The 16,536-nt window shown below is 43.5% G+C and overlaps 1 protein-coding gene across 12 annotated transcripts in view; it reads left to right on the top strand.

The window, feature by feature from the left end:
• FRY (FRY microtubule binding protein) overlaps positions 1-16,536 on the top strand; it is a 347,615-nt gene that overhangs the window by 313,541 nt on the left and 17,538 nt on the right. For all 12 annotated transcript variants that reach the window (XM_035003581.1, XM_035003580.1, XM_035003582.1 and 9 more), the window contains 5 exons: positions 427-593; positions 2,023-2,212; positions 6,896-7,045; positions 8,167-8,265; positions 10,569-10,652. In XM_035003581.1, coding sequence (XP_034859472.1) covers positions 427-593; positions 2,023-2,212; positions 6,896-7,045; positions 8,167-8,265; positions 10,569-10,652 — 690 coding nt within the window. The remainder of the gene's footprint in view (positions 1-426; positions 594-2,022; positions 2,213-6,895; positions 7,046-8,166; positions 8,266-10,568; positions 10,653-16,536) is intronic.

The following is a 16,536-nucleotide window of genomic DNA, read 5'->3' as shown; positions in this document are numbered from 1 at the left end:
CAAGTTTTGTACCGTGGAAAGAGCTCTAAATCCAAAGGCCCTGATTTATCTGCTTGATGCCAGGCAAGTCCCTTTCCCACACATGAGTTTCCTGTAAAATGTGAGGGCTAGACCAACGGGTCTCTGTGGTCTTTTCTAAGTTTAGCATTTATACTCCCATAATCATGGATCAAATATGACAATCTACTAAGAGCCTCTTTGGAAACTACTATAGGCAAGACTGAAAAGAAGGTAAAGAATGAACAGTGCTTCTGAGAATTCCTGAGTCCAGTTATAGAAAGTGACTGTTTTGTAGCCGGAAGATCAATGCCCCCGATTTCTATCACTCTAGGGATTGGTCTCTTTTATTTTCCCTTTAGTTGAATAGATTTTCCCAAATATATTCTTATAAGGTGGGGGGATTCTTTCCTCTCTTTCTTCTTCCAGGCTGAAGCCGTCCAGGAGGAGGAAGACACGGCTGTGCATGAGGACGATCTCTCCAGTTCTGCCAATGAACTCCCAGCAACCTTCGAATGCAGTGGTAGCTTCAGCCTGGATATGACTGAGGCAGAAGAAAAAGGCAATAGAGGGCTGGACCAGTTTACTCTCGCTAGGTAAAGCAGCCCCTGGTGGAAACGAGTGGTGACAGCGTACCTGGCACATTGTATCACATTCACTGTATCTCAGGTGAAAGGTCACACGGCACAGCCGGGACCTCCTAATGAGGAGTCCGAATCAACTTCTGATTCCGAAGGCTCTCAGCTGGTCAGAGTCATCTGGCCTGGGTGCAGGGCCTGGTGTGGAACTGAAAGGGGTACTCAGGTAGTGACTCCTAAAAGCCGTAGAGTAACACAGAGTAACACCGAGCAACGTAAAGCCATAGAGTAACTCAAAAGCCAAAGAGGGGCCTGGGGACATGGTCCAAGCCTTGCAAGCTTTGAAGATAAGCAAGACTGGCAAACCTTGGAAATGAGTTCTTTCCACTCCGAGTTAAAAGACAAGAACAAGAGGCTCTTTAGAAGTTAAATACCTACTCTTTTTTTAAGTGGGTGGCTTTCAGCCTGGTGGCTGATATTTCTGAGACTAGTGAGAGCTAGTCAGAGAACACGAATAGATGAAAATAGAGAGGAATAGATAAAAAACACTAATGCAGGGGCTCCAGGGTGGCTCAGTCAGTTGAGCGGCCAGCTCTTGATCTCAGCTCAGGCCTTGATCTCAGGGTTGTGAGTTCAAGCCCCACGTTGGGCTCCACACTGGGCATGGAGCCTACTTAAAAAACAAAACAAAACAAAAGAAAAAACCACACACACACACTAACGCAGTGTCTAGAAAAAAATCACAAGTGATAAGGCTAGAGATTTACTTCTAGAGAAGAAAGAATCCTAAAATCTCTCTTCTGAATGTGGACAAGAACTAAAGAGCTTTTGATATGGCCAGACAAAGACCTTCTGTTATGGTGAGCAGTATCTGTCCTTGGAAGGAAAAGCTGAAGGTAATAGTACCTACAGAAGAACCTGACCTTTCGCCTGTGGTCATTATCTTTCCTTTCTTCGTGGGGCTCCGTGTCTCTCACCCTGCGTTTCTATCCTTCCATTTCCTTTTCTCCCTCTACCCTCCCCTCCTGGGCATTCATGCATGTGCAGCCATTAATACTCTCTCCCACAAAGCACATTTGGAATCTGAAAATCAGATTCCAAATTTGTGTTCTAATGGTTCATGATGAAAGCTGAAAAGGCGCAAAAGTGCCAAAAGTAATGTTTCTCTGTCTGGGGAACGGCCGCTGGGAAAGCGAGAGCGCTCGTTGCTGGAGGCTCCGGGGGCGGGTCCCGACTCACTGTAAAAGAAGTCAGAAGGGGAGGAATCCCAGAAATTCTGGAGGTGAAAATTCTCTTTCCTAGATTCAGAAGAGAATGGCGAAGATCGGGGAGGGAGAGCTGAGTCCCCAAAGCAACCTCGCCGGGATAGCCGGCAGGGCCAGAGGGAGGCGACCCGGGAGAGGATGAGGATGGCACTTGTTGACAGGATTGTCTTCCTCTTTCCCAGCTTTGGAGAAGGTGACAGGGGGGTCTCCCCCCCGCCCTCGCCCTTCTTCTCGGCCATCCTTGCTGCATTCCAGCCGGCGGCCTGTGACGACGCAGAGGAAGCCTGGCGCAGCCACATCAACCAGCTCATGTGCGACTCGGATGGCTCCTGTGCGGTGTATACATTTCATGTGTTCTCCTCCTTGTTTAAGGTACGGGGCCCAGCGCCCCGAGGACTGCGTCTCCGAGCGGGGCCGGCTAGCTTCCGGTGGCGGGAGGCATGGTGGTTTCGTTCTGGGTTTGTACTCTTTTCTGCTCCGGGTACCCCTCAGTTGCCTCTGACCCCAGCCTTTCTTCTGTTTAACCGTAAATCTGCACAACCTTCCCAAACTGGTATTGCAAAGGCCTTGTCCCCCGAGGATGCAGTCCATGTGCTGTGCTGTTCACTTTTGCCGTTCTGGCTTTTGTGGATGTCATCCGTCCCAGGCAACCGTGACACCAGAACCATCGAGTGGTACCTTCTGCCAAGCCTATCCTGCATCCCGTCTTTCCTCTTAGACACTTCCTCTGTCTCTCCTTTTTCTTCATTATTCGTGTTTAGCCTGTCGTTGTCTTTTCTCTCTTTTCCCCCGCATGAATTCCTTAAATGTGTGGTAGATGCTTCTGAACACGTGAACGGCCATACTTTGCTTAGTCCGGACAGGGTCTGCGCAAATGAGAAACAGAGGCCCCTTCCTCCAGACCGGTGCGGTACCGAGTGTGGCCAGCAGAGGGCAGGCTGGCTCTCAGTCCCTCAGCCAGGCACCCGTGGCATCTTGCCCACGGCTCAATGTAGCAGTCTCTGCGAGGACTCCTTCAGATTTCACTTGTTATCTCCAAACACACTTACAGCAATGACTGAACCAAAGAGATGGAGGGAACTCGACTTCTGAGGGGTGCTTGAAGGTGTATTTTGATGCCTGCCTGTCTGTTGATGTGCAGATTCCTGTCAGTTCCTTCATGTATCCTGCTCTGAACTTTTACTCCAAATTTCATCAAATGATTGGTGGAGGTGGGAGGCAGCAAAAGAAGAGAAACACGGCTTTTTATGAAGAAACCCCGAAGGTCTTCTGTCAGCACTGGAGTTAACTGGCTCTGTGTGCTGTATTTGAAGGCGATCCTAAGAAAGTAGCAGGGCTGGGAATAATGCTCAGCCAGGAAGATGAGCTTATAGGTGAAGGTCGACTGACACGGAAACATAGTTACCATAGAGTTTAAGAGAAAACTAGTTTTAAAAAACCAGTGTGTACAGTACTCCTCTTTTTTTTTTTTAATATTCAGAAAATAGTGAAGATTTTATACTAGCAGTTCACTGTAGTTTACTGAGGGTGATGAGACTATGGGTGCCTTTTTATCCCCCCTTCTTTTTACTTTCTTTCAAATTCTATTTTCCTGTAATGAAGATGCCTTTCTTTCAGCATTTTTTCTACACTTGTATTTGATAACCCACAAAACAGAATTGCCACTAATAATACAGGGGAAACATGGAAAGGGACAATGAGTTCCAGCCTCCAGTAGATGTGAGGGATGGGCGAGTGAATGGACAGACAAGGGTGGAACCCCCTTACACTGTTTTATAGGTTGAGTTCTGTTGAGTATATCATGAGAGGGGACCGTAACTTGGTTGGCCTGAGGGATGGGCCCACTCACTGATTACCTTAAGAAGAGCCATGGCAGAAGGGAAAGGCAGGAAAATCAGGAATTCTACTAAAAGTGGGATCATCTGCCTTAAAAAATTTCCAACCCAGGAAGCCGCAATTTAGTTACTATAAAAAGTAAAGTCTGGGGGCGCCTGGGTGGCTCAGTCAGTTGGGTGTCTGCCTTCGGCTCAGGTCATGATCCCGGGGTCCCGGGATCGAGTCCCACATCGGGCTCCCTGCTTGGTGGGGAGTCTGCTTCTCCCGCTCCCTCTGCCTGCCGCTCCCCCTGCTGTAGCTCTCTCACCCATTTTTTTGAGAATAGCTACAGTTTCAGTGTTATTGTGCTGCTCTCTGCCAACTTTTCAGTCGCCTTTCAGGGACATCTTTTAGAAAGTTGACTGGGCAAACTGAAGTTGTATCTGAGATTAACTGGAGGCTGGAGGGGCTGTTAGGCTTAAGAGAGAAAACAATTGTTTGCTGAGAGATAAGAACTCCAGAAACACTCTAACACTGAGCCAGATTGAAATGTTAAAACAAACCATGAGGAAGTTACCATTTGAGGCAAATTTACTTGTTAAGGATTTAGGAACAAAGTAATTTATTTTTAATATCATTCTGAAGTCTCTTTTAAAATAATGGTTAATGGTTAATAATTTAAGATTGGCTGTTGTAGTTTTTTTTTTTTTTTCTTATTATGGTCACTGGACTATCTGTGCTCAATTTTCGCATCCTGAGCAATACTTTTCCCTCTGCCCAGCATGGCCGTGTCCTCTTGGCCCTCAGCTGTACTCCCAGTGACACACAAACCCCTGATGGAGCTCACTTCAGCAAATGAAGCCTTCCCTTCTTTCTCCCTTTCTGTCACCTGGGATCCCAAGCACACTGTGGTTCCATCTGTCATGCTTGTCACATTCTATGAGAATTACTTATTACCTGTTTTCCCCAGAGAGGGCAAGTAATGGTGTCTTAGGCTAGTACAGTTGCTAACACACAGTAGGTGCTCAGTGAACACAGGACGGATGAATGGGAATCTTTTTTAGCAGAATTCTTAAACAGACATCTGACCTGATGACAGTAGACCAGCAGGTTGTCCCATGAGCTGGGAGGTGAGGCTGGGCCCTTGGGTAGGGGGCACGTTTGGGTTTGAACTTTATTTTTCCATTCATGTATTAGATTAATCCCTGTGTAGCTTATCTGCAATAATAATCATACAAATGTGTACCTCTTATTTCAGTTTTTAATATTACATTTAGCCTTGGGGCACCTGGGTGGCTCAGTCAGTTAAGTGTCTGACTTTAGGTCAGGTCATGATCTCAGGGTTGTGGAATAGCACCCCTCATTGGTCTCCCTGCTCAGCAGGGAGTCTGCTTCTCTCTCTCCCTCTACTCCTCCCCCACTTGTGCTCTCTCGCTCTCTCTCTCAAATAAATGAAATCTTAAGAAAACATATTACATTGAGCCTTAAGAACTTTCTCAACTGTTATCAAATGCTATGTGATTGAGAGCAATATGAGTCACAAAATAGGTATTAATACAGTATGCTGGAAATGAAATACATTTCAGGCATGCAGTCTGTTAAGCTGTTGTCATGTCCCCACCATGTCTGTTTACTGTTTTCCTACATTTTCCCGTGAGTCTGAAGGCCACATCTCCCTGTATTTAGTTGGATTTGGGAGGGGTAGAGAGGAGGTAATTGCCAAAATAATTTGGTTTTAAAAATGAGGAATTGATTTCTAATGGTCCAGCGTGGTCATCTTTCCAAGTGTCTCAGCCATCATATGTCCTTCCTGCTGCTCCTGGGTTAGGATGTCGTCATGATATCACACGGTGCCTCCAAATTATGTGATGTGTTTATACGGAAGTCAGGTGAGGACGAAATGAGTGTGTATCCCCTCAATATCACCTGCCTTTATATAAGAGGCTCTAAAGTTCCCTGACAGATAGCTTCCCAGACCTCACCTTATCCTTGGGTCAAATGGAAAGAACCCCAAACTCTTTGGGGACCTGAATCCTACTCGCAGTTCTGCCACTCAACTAGGTGTAGGATGCTAGACATGGCATTTCTCGTTCTTTCTGCTCTGACATTCAGTCAAGTTTTTTTTTTTTTTCCCTAACTGTACATAAAACTAACTTAGCCTCATAAAGACATATGTATGCTCTGCGTTATGCCAAAATTCTCATATATATGAAGTAAAAATCATTAATATGCAACAGCGTTGGCATTTCTCTGATATAAAGCATAAGGAATCAGCCTGCTGTTGTTGGGGGACATCTGCTTTCCTCACAATAGGGCAGAGAGGATTTCTCCTGGATTCGATTCCACAACTCAAAAGGTATGACATCTCTTTGAGGAAAGCCAGTGCCTAGGACTGGAATTATTTTTTGGTTAAATACTGTGTTCTTTTTGTTAGAGATACTGTGTGTTGGAAGCTTAAGGGCTAGAACACGTTTCCATTTTGGTGCTGACACAGGCAGTGTGACTCCGATTCTTCCTAATTCTGGTTTTGTCCTCAGGCAGGATAGGAGAAAATAGCTCTTGGGAAGCTTTGTCGATTTGTGGAAGGAGGATGAGCTCTGGAGTCAGGCTCATCATTCCTCTGTGACTTGCGAGCTGCATGACCTTAGGCAAGTCAGGTCTTCACCTTGACTTCTTTCCCCGGTTGTGAGGATTAATGAGTCAACATAAGCACCTATGGGACAGAGTTGGAGACACCAGAGCAGACACGCTCTCAGAGGGAGATATTATTCCAGACCCACATAGCATTTACTTCCACTTTCCAGAGGCTCAAATGGCACTATTTTGATGCTCTTTCTCGGAAGCTGTGATCTTGGGGAACAGAAAAGCGTTGAATCTCATGACCTTTTCTAACTCGAGCACATTTACGTAATCTGAGTAATTTCTCACTGCTCTGACAAACAAGTGAGGAGGACTCAAGTTGCTGACCAGCACTAACCACCAGCAAAAAGAAAAGCACCATTTATTTAAAAGATTATAAGAGCATCCACACTCTGGGAAACAACACTTTAAGAAGAAATTTGGTCCACACTGGGTGATTATTTACTTAAGACCAACATGCACTCTACTCCCTATCTCCCCCGCCACCTCTACCTGAGGACCTACGCTCATTTGATATTTTTATAAAGATTTAAAAATAGGTTTTTCTAGTGCATAAGTTAAAACTTGCCCTTTACAAATGGTAATTATTTTACCTTGCAGAATATTCAGAAAAGATTCTGCTTCCTAACCTGTGATGCGGCCAGCTACCTTGGAGACAATCTCCGGGGAATCGGGTCCAAGTTTGTCAGCTCTTCCCAGATGCTCACCTCCTGCTCTGAATGCCCTACACTCTTCGTGGATGCTGAGACCGTGAGTACCCCAGTCTCTGGCGGCAAATGGCCAGTGCAGCTTACTGAGGTGTGGAAATTCTGGGAAGCGTGCTTGTGTTGTGGTTTGTCTGAAAGATACTGTCAGTGTTTGTGAGAAGCGCCGTGTTGTGACATGACCCCCGAAGGCCTGAGTCTGCACAGTAATGACTGTACATTACCAGCCAAGGCCAAGTCATTTCAGAGAATCGGGAGAAAAATCGACCTCAGTGTTCCCTCCGTGTCCTTGGCACCTCGCTCCAATAACTCTGGCTTTGACAGCCATGAATAGGTGAGTGACCCCCCCCAGAGCTGACCTAGCCTGTCCCCACGATGCCAGGTTGGCCAGCCAGATGGGGCTCCAGAGGCAATATGTCCTCACTTTGCTCACTCCCAAATCTCAAGTGGAGACTCATCGCCCCTGGAGGGATTCATCCAGCCCAAAAAGCAAGTGATGAGTTTGAGAGTTGGTTAAAGCATCCTCTGGCTGACTGCCAAATCATGACTTTAGGAATATAACTCTAAGCCCGCATGACGGGTGAGCTCTTTGGGGGCTCATGCCCCCATGCATATCACACAACCATCTCATATGCTAGTTCCTGAATTTAGAACCAACAACGGATGTGCTCTGATTTCAAAAGTCTCTGAAGAATTAGTCTTTCCAGGAACTTGGTGGTTAGCTACCTTGCAGCAGGGAATACAATAAGAGAAACCATTCTATATTAAAGGATTTAAAGTTCAGATTATAAAATCAGTTCGAAAGTCTATTTGGAGGTCTGTCTTCACACTTTTTGGAATATTACTAGATGAAGATACTAGAGTTCATGCATAAAATGGAGATCTTTAACGTGAGCTCCTACAGACACTTGTTAAGACTTGAAAGTCTATACTGATATGGAAAAAACAATATTTTCATGGGAGATTTGGATTAGCGAGCTTGTATTCAATTGCCATTGTGGCTGATTGTGGAGCAAAATTACACGTTGCACAGCTTACTAAAAATGGAGCCACTGGTCCTCACTTTACATTATTTCTAAATATATTTCTCTTTTCTCTCTCTGTAGCCATGCCTGTGTCTAGTTATCTCTCTGATTGTTTTAATACAAATGACTTTCCTGTCTTTAGCTCCTTTCTTGTGGACTTCTGGACAAGCTCAAGTTCAGTGTTTTAGAACTGCAAGAATATTTGGATACCTACAACAACAGAAAAGAAGCCACTCTCTCGGTAAGTTTTTGTGTTTCTGTGCATATACATTCAGTTAAAATCAAATGAACCCCACCACTATGAGCCCTGGGGAGGTGTTGTGATTAATTTAAGATAGGATCTTTGGAAGAAGACAGATGTCATCTATTCCTCCGTTAGGGACTACAGTTCCAATTGAATAGTGGTAGAACTGTCAACAGTATGGATGATACAAAAATGATGTCTACAAATGAGAAGTCTTCAGCTTTCATTTTTATCCCCATAATTTCCCTACCCAGAAATTGGGAAGCATGAGTATCTGCTTGATATGTCTCCTTGTCAATGTCATTAACTTTTCTCAGAGATTTAATAAAATTGTTATTTATTTCCTTCCAGTGTTTGCCTCACCTGAACATAGATGGGGTGGATCTCAGCTCTCTCCTCTTAAATACTCTCAGTAGCTGCCTTTCCCTGACCTCATTGCTTCTCCTGGCCTCGACTCCTGCTCTTTACTCTTTTTTTTTCCTTCATAGACCTAGACTGTAAAATATTAGAGACAGAAGTGATCCAGAAACCAGGCATGCAGACCCCTGATTTCTGACAAGTAATTGTGTGTAATATCTATGAGACACTTTTTATAATATGCCAAACACTATAGAAAAGACATGAATTTTGAAATCAGATGGACATGGGTTCAAATCACAGTTCAGCTACTTAAGGGTTAGTGACCTTGGATAAGTTACTTACCTCCTCATCTCAGATTCGTCATCTATAAGACGGTGATAATAACTAATTTGCAGAATTGTTGTAAGGATATAACAATTATAATAGTCATAGTATATATCCTTTCCTGTGTCCTTTCTATGTGTCCAACAACCTGATCAGAGTTATCTCTCTTAAATTAAATAATGGAATGCTCACAACAACTGGAGTTGCTATTATTGTCCTCATTAGCTAGGAGGTGGAAAGTTGGTATTGAAACCCAGGTCTATGGGGAGGGGGGTGGGAGGATGGGTTAGCCTGGCAATGGGTATTGAGGAAGGCACATTCTGCATGGAGCACTGGGTGTTATGCACAAACAATGAGTCATGGAACACTACATCTAAAACTAATGATGTAATGTATGGGGATTAACATAAGAATAAAAAAAAAGAAAAAAGAAACCCAGGTCTATGGGATTCAAAAGTCCATGCGCTTAAACACAACACAGTATTGCCTTTAAAATGGAAATAACCTATGTAAACTGCCCAGCACAGTGCCTCATACACAGAAGACATTCATTATACAGTTACTTGTTTTTTCTTTGTTGTTATTGTTGTTATTGTTCTTTTCATGATCTACCCAAGGGCAAGAGTTCTGACATTCTACTATAACAATTCCCATTGTCTTCTATTTCTGTGGCTTTACTGGTCATGGCTTTCCCCCTTCTCCATCATCAGTTAATAAAAATAATCCTTCCATTCTTCTCGGTGAACAAACCAATCTTTTTGATGTCAGATGTGAATTTCAGTTCATCAGTGCTTTTTGTTTTGTGCCCTGGGGTTCCTTTTTACATCTGTATTAGTTACTAATACTGTACTGTACTAATACTAATACTGTATTAGTTACTATCCCAGATACTTAAGGATGTCAGAATCTCTAAATAGCTGAACTGTTATTTTAATAGCCTTTCTTACATTGAAGTAGACCTGCCCCCACAGAAGCCACCCAATATCACAGAGAGGTAGGTGGGCCATGAGTCTAGTTGCATGGTCCAGAATCCCCCAGCCTATGAGGAATTGTTGGTTTTATCTCCCAGTCTCAATCATATGAAAGGTTTCTAACTGTATATGATTTTTTCAAGTTTATACATAAAATAGGAATGGTCTGGTGAAACCATCCTCCAGGAATGTTGTATCACAATGCTGAAATTATATATTTAAATGAGCATCATAAGGGGTACTGGGTGGCTCAGTCAGTTAAGCGTCTGCCTTCAGCTCAGGTCATAATCCCAGGGTTCTGGGATGGAGCCCCGTGTCAGGCACCCTGCTCAGCTGGGAGTCTGCTTCTCCCTCTCCCTCTGCCCTGCTTATATGCTCTCTCTCTCAGTCTCTCTCTCTCAAATAAATAAATAAAATCTTTTTAAAAATAAAAATAAAAAATAAATGAGTATCACCATATGAAGATATTTTAATCTCAAATAGATTATCTTCAACCAGAAAAAAGTAATTTCAAAAAGGCATTACCGCAGATTTTTTATTACTGTAATTAGAAGCTTCATCAATTTTCCCTGACAGGACTGATGATAAAAATGTTCTCAGGACATCACTGATTTTACCTATGTCTGCATCTCTTTCTGACAACAGTGGCTTGCAAATTGCAAGGCAACATTTGCAGGAGGATCAAGAGATGGAGTAATTACCTGTCAGCCAGGGGACTCGGAAGAAAAGGTAATGAAAACCTGTTAGAATTTATCTTTTCCGTGCCCTGACAGTATGTGTTGATTTTGACCCACCCAAAAAGCATAGAGCATGAGAAAGGAAGCTGCGCAATGGGTCACCCCATTATATTCACAAGAAGAGTAAGAGTAAGACGGGATGATGTTCAGGCCACGCATGACTGTGTTGATGGGATTTGTGGAGAGGGGAGTCTTCTTTTTGGAAAAGCAGAGGTATAAAAATGATCTTTTTGCTGGACATCATTTAACTATACTAATCATTCCCTAATAAATCTGTTCTTCCTTTCGAATATAAAACCAAATTTCATTCATTCTTCACTGAATCACTTAGTTTCTTCAGTGAAGGAAATCTTTGTTGACCTTTCAGCAATCACTCTAAAACAGATACGATTTTTTCTCATTTAGAATTGCTGTAAATATACACGTCAGACCAGCAGCTGGCTTGTAAATGTGTGCTGTATTGTCAGGGCGGTGGGGCAGAAGACTATGAATGGATTAAAATCATTCCTTCTGCAGTTATGTGCTAAGTGCCTCCTATGTGGTCCACATGGTGGATATGATAATGAGCAACAGACAAGCCTGCACCCTTGAGGAGCTTCCGATCTTATCAGGGAGGACAGACATTAGTCAAAAAATCATACAGTGCAAACAGCACCAAGTGCTATTAAGGAAAGAACCGTAAGCTATGCAAGAAGGTAGCAAAGGAACCTGACCAAATGGGGAGGGCAGTTCTGAGAAGCCTTCTCCATGGAGGTACCATCTCAGTGGAGATCTCAAATGTGAGCCAGAGGTAGCCAAGTGAAGGGGAGTGAGTAGAGAGCCTGTGCAAAGGCCCTGAGGCAGGAGGGGACGTAGCCCTTTGCAAGAACTGAAGAGAGCCTGCGTGGCTGTAAGTGTAGAAAGCAACTTGGAGAAAAGCTTGAAAGGAGTCTGCAGAAGCTGGCAGAAACCAGACCGCGCAGGCCTTGGGTGTTTCTCTGCACAGCAGTGGTAGGCAATTGAAATGTTTTAATGGGTGGGTAGGATTAGAGTCAGGCTCCTGCATTCTACTCTGGAAACAGACTGAAGTGCGCCAGAGTGGATTAGGGACGTCAGGTGAGGCGGCTGCTGCCCAGTCAGGCAGAGGTGCTACCTTGGCATTACCTCACCACTACTGAAAAAGCATTTTGGACTGTGCACCCTTCGGAGGATGAGAAACCATCTTCCTGTGTTAGACACACAGTGCTTTACTAAGGTGTAAAAACAAACAAACAAACAAACAAAAAAAACATTGAGGGGTAAAAATTTTCAACAGAATACCAGTGGTTCAGTTCCATCCGGTAATTGTTTTGAACAAGTCTGCAGTCCTGAGAGTAACTATCCTTGCTGTGGGTGAGTCCCCAGGTGAGCCCTTGGTAAGTGTTAGTGAAGAGGTACGAGGTTGAACAAGCAAACTACAAGACTGAGAAATATCTAGATAGGGTTCTAACATGTGGGTTGCATTTCCACATCACTGCCCTTCTTGAGGACATTCTGTTTCATGTTGTGTCTTACAGAAAACTTTCATATCCCTGACGTCATTGATCTTCTGGGGTGTGGGAGGCGGGGCAGGCAGCAACAGCCCCATTTTAGATAAGGAAACCAAGGAAACCAAGCTTGACTGGTCCAAGGCTTCATGGTTGATAGGCAACGGGCTAAAACATGGCCTGCCCACAACATCTGGAAACAGGCAAATGTACATAACAAATGGTGTATCTATATTACATTTTAAAAATATGGGTTTTATGACATCACATGAGATGTCCCCAGTAAGCATAGCTGAATGTGCAGTTCAAAATACAACAGACTCTAGCCTTTCCATCAGTCCCTACATATGCATCTGTGATGTGCTGCCTTAAATGACTTGTGACTCTGATTTTCACTGAATAACCTGTGCCATGAGCATACCCCAAAAGTAACGTGTTAAATACATTACACATTACACACACACACACACACAGAGGATATGTTACAGATTTTTTGGCCACCCAGTAGCACCCACGCCTTTTGATTCCAGGCCCAATCCTCCCTCCACTATACTCTGCTATTAAAATAAATTCAATCCAGAGAAAAGTTATCAAGTTATGACTTAAAATTAGCAAAAACCTAGTCTAGTTCATGATAGTTTATCTATCCTAGAAGTTTATCTAGGACTATAAAAATAGTTATCTAAACTTTTACCCTCAATCATCTAACTGTTATATTGTCTATAATCAAATCTCCATCAGGAAAATGCATTAATACATTGCAGATTTTTGGGAATGAGGGTTAAAACAAAATCTATTATTTATTTGTTCATTTGTTTACAGCTTCCTGGTTAAATCTAAAAACTCAGGACTTCCAGTTAAATTATCCTCCTTCCCAAACATTCCAATTTTCAACTATGTGTCTCTGTTGTGCTCACAGTTTATTTTTGTGGTTTTCTTTTGTTCAGTTGCCCTTTTCCCCCCCATTTCTTCTCCACGTCCCTCGAAGAAAGATTTCTGTTGTTTTTGCTTAATCTTCTTACCTCTTACTGTTTTTTTTTCTTTTTCATTTCCTCCTCATCCCCCCCTTTCTGTGCATCTGTGTTGTAGTCGTGTTTCTTCTCGTCCATTTTCTTGTTTTTAGACTTCATTTCTTCATTCAAGTATTTATATGTGGCAACTCTGTTAGTATTATAATAAAGGCTGGAAAATACAAACATGGAAAGAAGAAACTGTTTTCAAGCACTGTACATATAAAAACACATTTGATGTTTTACAACAGTCCTTCGAATGGTTTTTCCAATTTTGCAGATAAGAAAGTTAAGGCTGAGAGGCTACGTCTGCAGGCCAGATTCTTCCCATCCCTAGTGTTCATACTTTCTCTAACTTAGTTTAAAGGTAAAAACATACACATAGAAAAAAGATAGAGGACAATTTCCAGCATCTGTCTAAAAGTCTGTATGGTTTTAGGAACCTGCATAAAACACCCAGCAGGGAGGAAAGTGGGCTTGTTAGGAAAAGGTCAACATTAAGGCCAAATTCTGAGTCTAATGTTTCCAGCATTTTTGCAAAACCAACCCAGCTCTCTTCCCATTACTGGTATTAGCTCAGTGCATTAGAATTTCCCTGTGTGGCTCATGGACACACTGATGACCAGAAAACCCAGACAATGAACAAATATCCTGAAGAAGATGCTTTTGGTCCTTTGTGTGTGACAGTTTTGAGGTCAAAGCTGGTCTGGAAGGCAAATTGTATACTATCTACTGGAGAAGGTGCTCTCCCACTGAGTCAGGCAAGTCTTGGGTGATTTGTTTAAATTGTCGGGATACTGTTAAATTCTGTTTTCTTAGTAGACCCTGGAAGTAGTTTGGCCACTGGGCATGCAGCTCAAACTGCACATTCTCTAATCCCACCCACCTTACCTGAACCACTGCTGAATGTGAGGCACAGGGGGGAGTGTAGAAATGAGAAAGACTGCGTTCCCATTGCAGAGAACACTCCCAACAAGGCCAAAAATGGGCCATCAGGGCAAATGGGGGGGGGGAATCTTTACACGCTACTAAAGGTGGGCCTTGAGGATGGATGATGGTGTCACTCCACTGAAACAACAATCTTATGTCCAGAGTTGGCAGAGATATTATTAGGCTAATTAGAGCTACGGTTTGGCTTCTGTCCCGAAGCAAACCCAACAAATGTTTGACCTCAGAGGACAGCTTACCCTCAAGTGATTCTCTCCAACTCTTTTGTTTAGTCAGGTTCCCTGTCTTCTGGAACAGTCTGAAGTTGCCAATTATTCTGAGCATGGAGGCAAGTGGAATGGGGATGGGAAGTGACCTTAAGGTTCACAGAATCTATGTCTGAATGCAGATTGTGGAGTAAACGTGCCAGTGATTATTACAGGAGTGTTTCTGTTTCAGAGAAGTGTGTACTTTAGGAAAGGATTAGTAACTTGGCTTACTGAACTTAGCAGAGTAAATTCTTGAGCTCTTAGAGAGGTCAGTCTGCCAGAGATAGTGATGGTGGACACGCAGGCGTATGGAGTCTTCCCACCCCCAAGCCCTACCCAGCCCCGACTGGTCATTGCCACAAGCTCATTTCTGGTCATTCCAAACAAGTGGCATAAGTGAGGAGTCACTATGGATGGGTTTGTAGAAGGGAATATAACTCCTTGCTGGGTGTCAAATATTTATTTTCCAATTTCTCTTGTATTCTTAACATGAAGTTGCAGACGTCAAAATAATATAAAAGGGTTACACTGGTAGCTTGTACACTTGTAACCCAATTCACAGACATGTTTTATTAAGCTTGTACGATGTTTTCTTAATTGGCCTGACATTTAAAAATTAAAATCGTCCACACGTACGCATACATTCACGACGGAATGCTGTCTCTGAAAAAGGAGCCAGCAACACTGGGCCTGCCTTGTCATATGGCGGCCGCAAGCTTGGGCTGAACATCAGCTGCCCCTCTGCTGTGCTGTCCACCGTTTGCCACTGCAGTGTTGAGTTCCTAAGCCTGACGGCAGCAGCCAGGTGCCAATCATCATGATGCTTGGGCTGCTGTTTTTCTCATAATAGAAAAATGTGTGGCTGTACTTAAGGCCCCCACGTGGGGAAGTGGAAAGCCAGGCTGTATGTTTCAAGAAAAATGGGCCACCCGTTAGCACCTGCTTGAGAGTGTGTTACTCTTGCCTGCGTGAGAAACGTCTCTCTCTACACAAGACGCAAGAGCCTGTCTGTTGAACCGGCTCACTCAGGTGTCTGTTAGAGGATTCTCGGTGCACGGACAAAACGGTGTCTTTAAAAAAAAGAAAAAAGAAAAAAAGCGTCTCTAATACTTGGGAAGTATTTTTGAGAGAAGGCTTATTTTAAAAGACGGGCGTGATTAGTCAATGATTTAGGCTTCCGGGTGATTATAATAGCCATTCTCCTAGAATAACGCACGGCATACGCTAAATAGAATGTAAGACGAGGAGTATGATCTGCATGTGTCTCATGAAAGCAGTTTCACTGATTGGCAGACCCTGCTTTCCCCATGTTTTCTCAGCCTGAGCAGGAGGGACAAAACTCTTCATGACCCTAGAACAGCCCTTCTCATTAAGAATTTGGGTTTCCACCGACCTCTCCATTTCCTGTGGAATTCATCTGGAGTGGCTACCACTAGGTAGTTTCAAGGGGACAGAAATGTGGGTCGGGAAGAAGAACCCCCGCTCCAAGTGCTCCGGATGGCAGCACGAGCCTTAGCCTTTCAACTAATGAATACGGTTCACCTCCCGGGTCCTGTAGGGCCGGCCCTGGCAAAGCTGGAGAGGTTTCCATTTCACTCATTATAAGTGATTTTAGTTGGCACAGTCCCAATTCAACAGGTATTTCTGAGCACTACTTGAACATTTGACTCTTCGGACTCAAGTGCCATCATTTACATTTAGCCCAGCTACATTTCATCTTATATTCCAATCATCATTCCAAATACTAGGGTCTTTTTTGGACACTAATCTATGCACAAGAAGCCTGCAACCTCTGTTCTTAAACAAACTGAACAAGTTGCAGTTTCTGCAGTTAAACTGTAACCCATTAAACAGCACCCTTCAGAGAGAGTCAATTACTCTTCTGTAAGGAATCCTCTTCCCCGCGTTGACTGAAAAGAAGTGTCTGCTGACGTTAAAGTTTTCTTAAAAATAGTAAATACCTCAGGCTGTGTAATCTGTATCATAGGCTTAAAGGTATTTGTCTTTCAAAGATTTGAAAGATATCCATGGCCAAGGTCCAAAAAACTACTCAGCATACACAATACAATCCGTGAGCCAAACCCAAGTGATATTAGCAACAGGCGAGCACGTGTTGATTATACCTACTTAGGAGGTAGGTATACCTACTTAGGAGGTAGGTATAC

The sequence above is a fragment of the Mirounga leonina genome, unplaced genomic scaffold, assembly GCF_011800145.1.
Source record: "Mirounga leonina isolate KUSES-001 unplaced genomic scaffold, KU_Mleo_1.0 Mir_127, whole genome shotgun sequence".
In the NCBI taxonomy this organism is placed as follows: domain Eukaryota; kingdom Metazoa; phylum Chordata; class Mammalia; order Carnivora; family Phocidae; genus Mirounga; species Mirounga leonina.
This window is presented reverse-complemented; position numbering and strand designations above follow the sequence as displayed.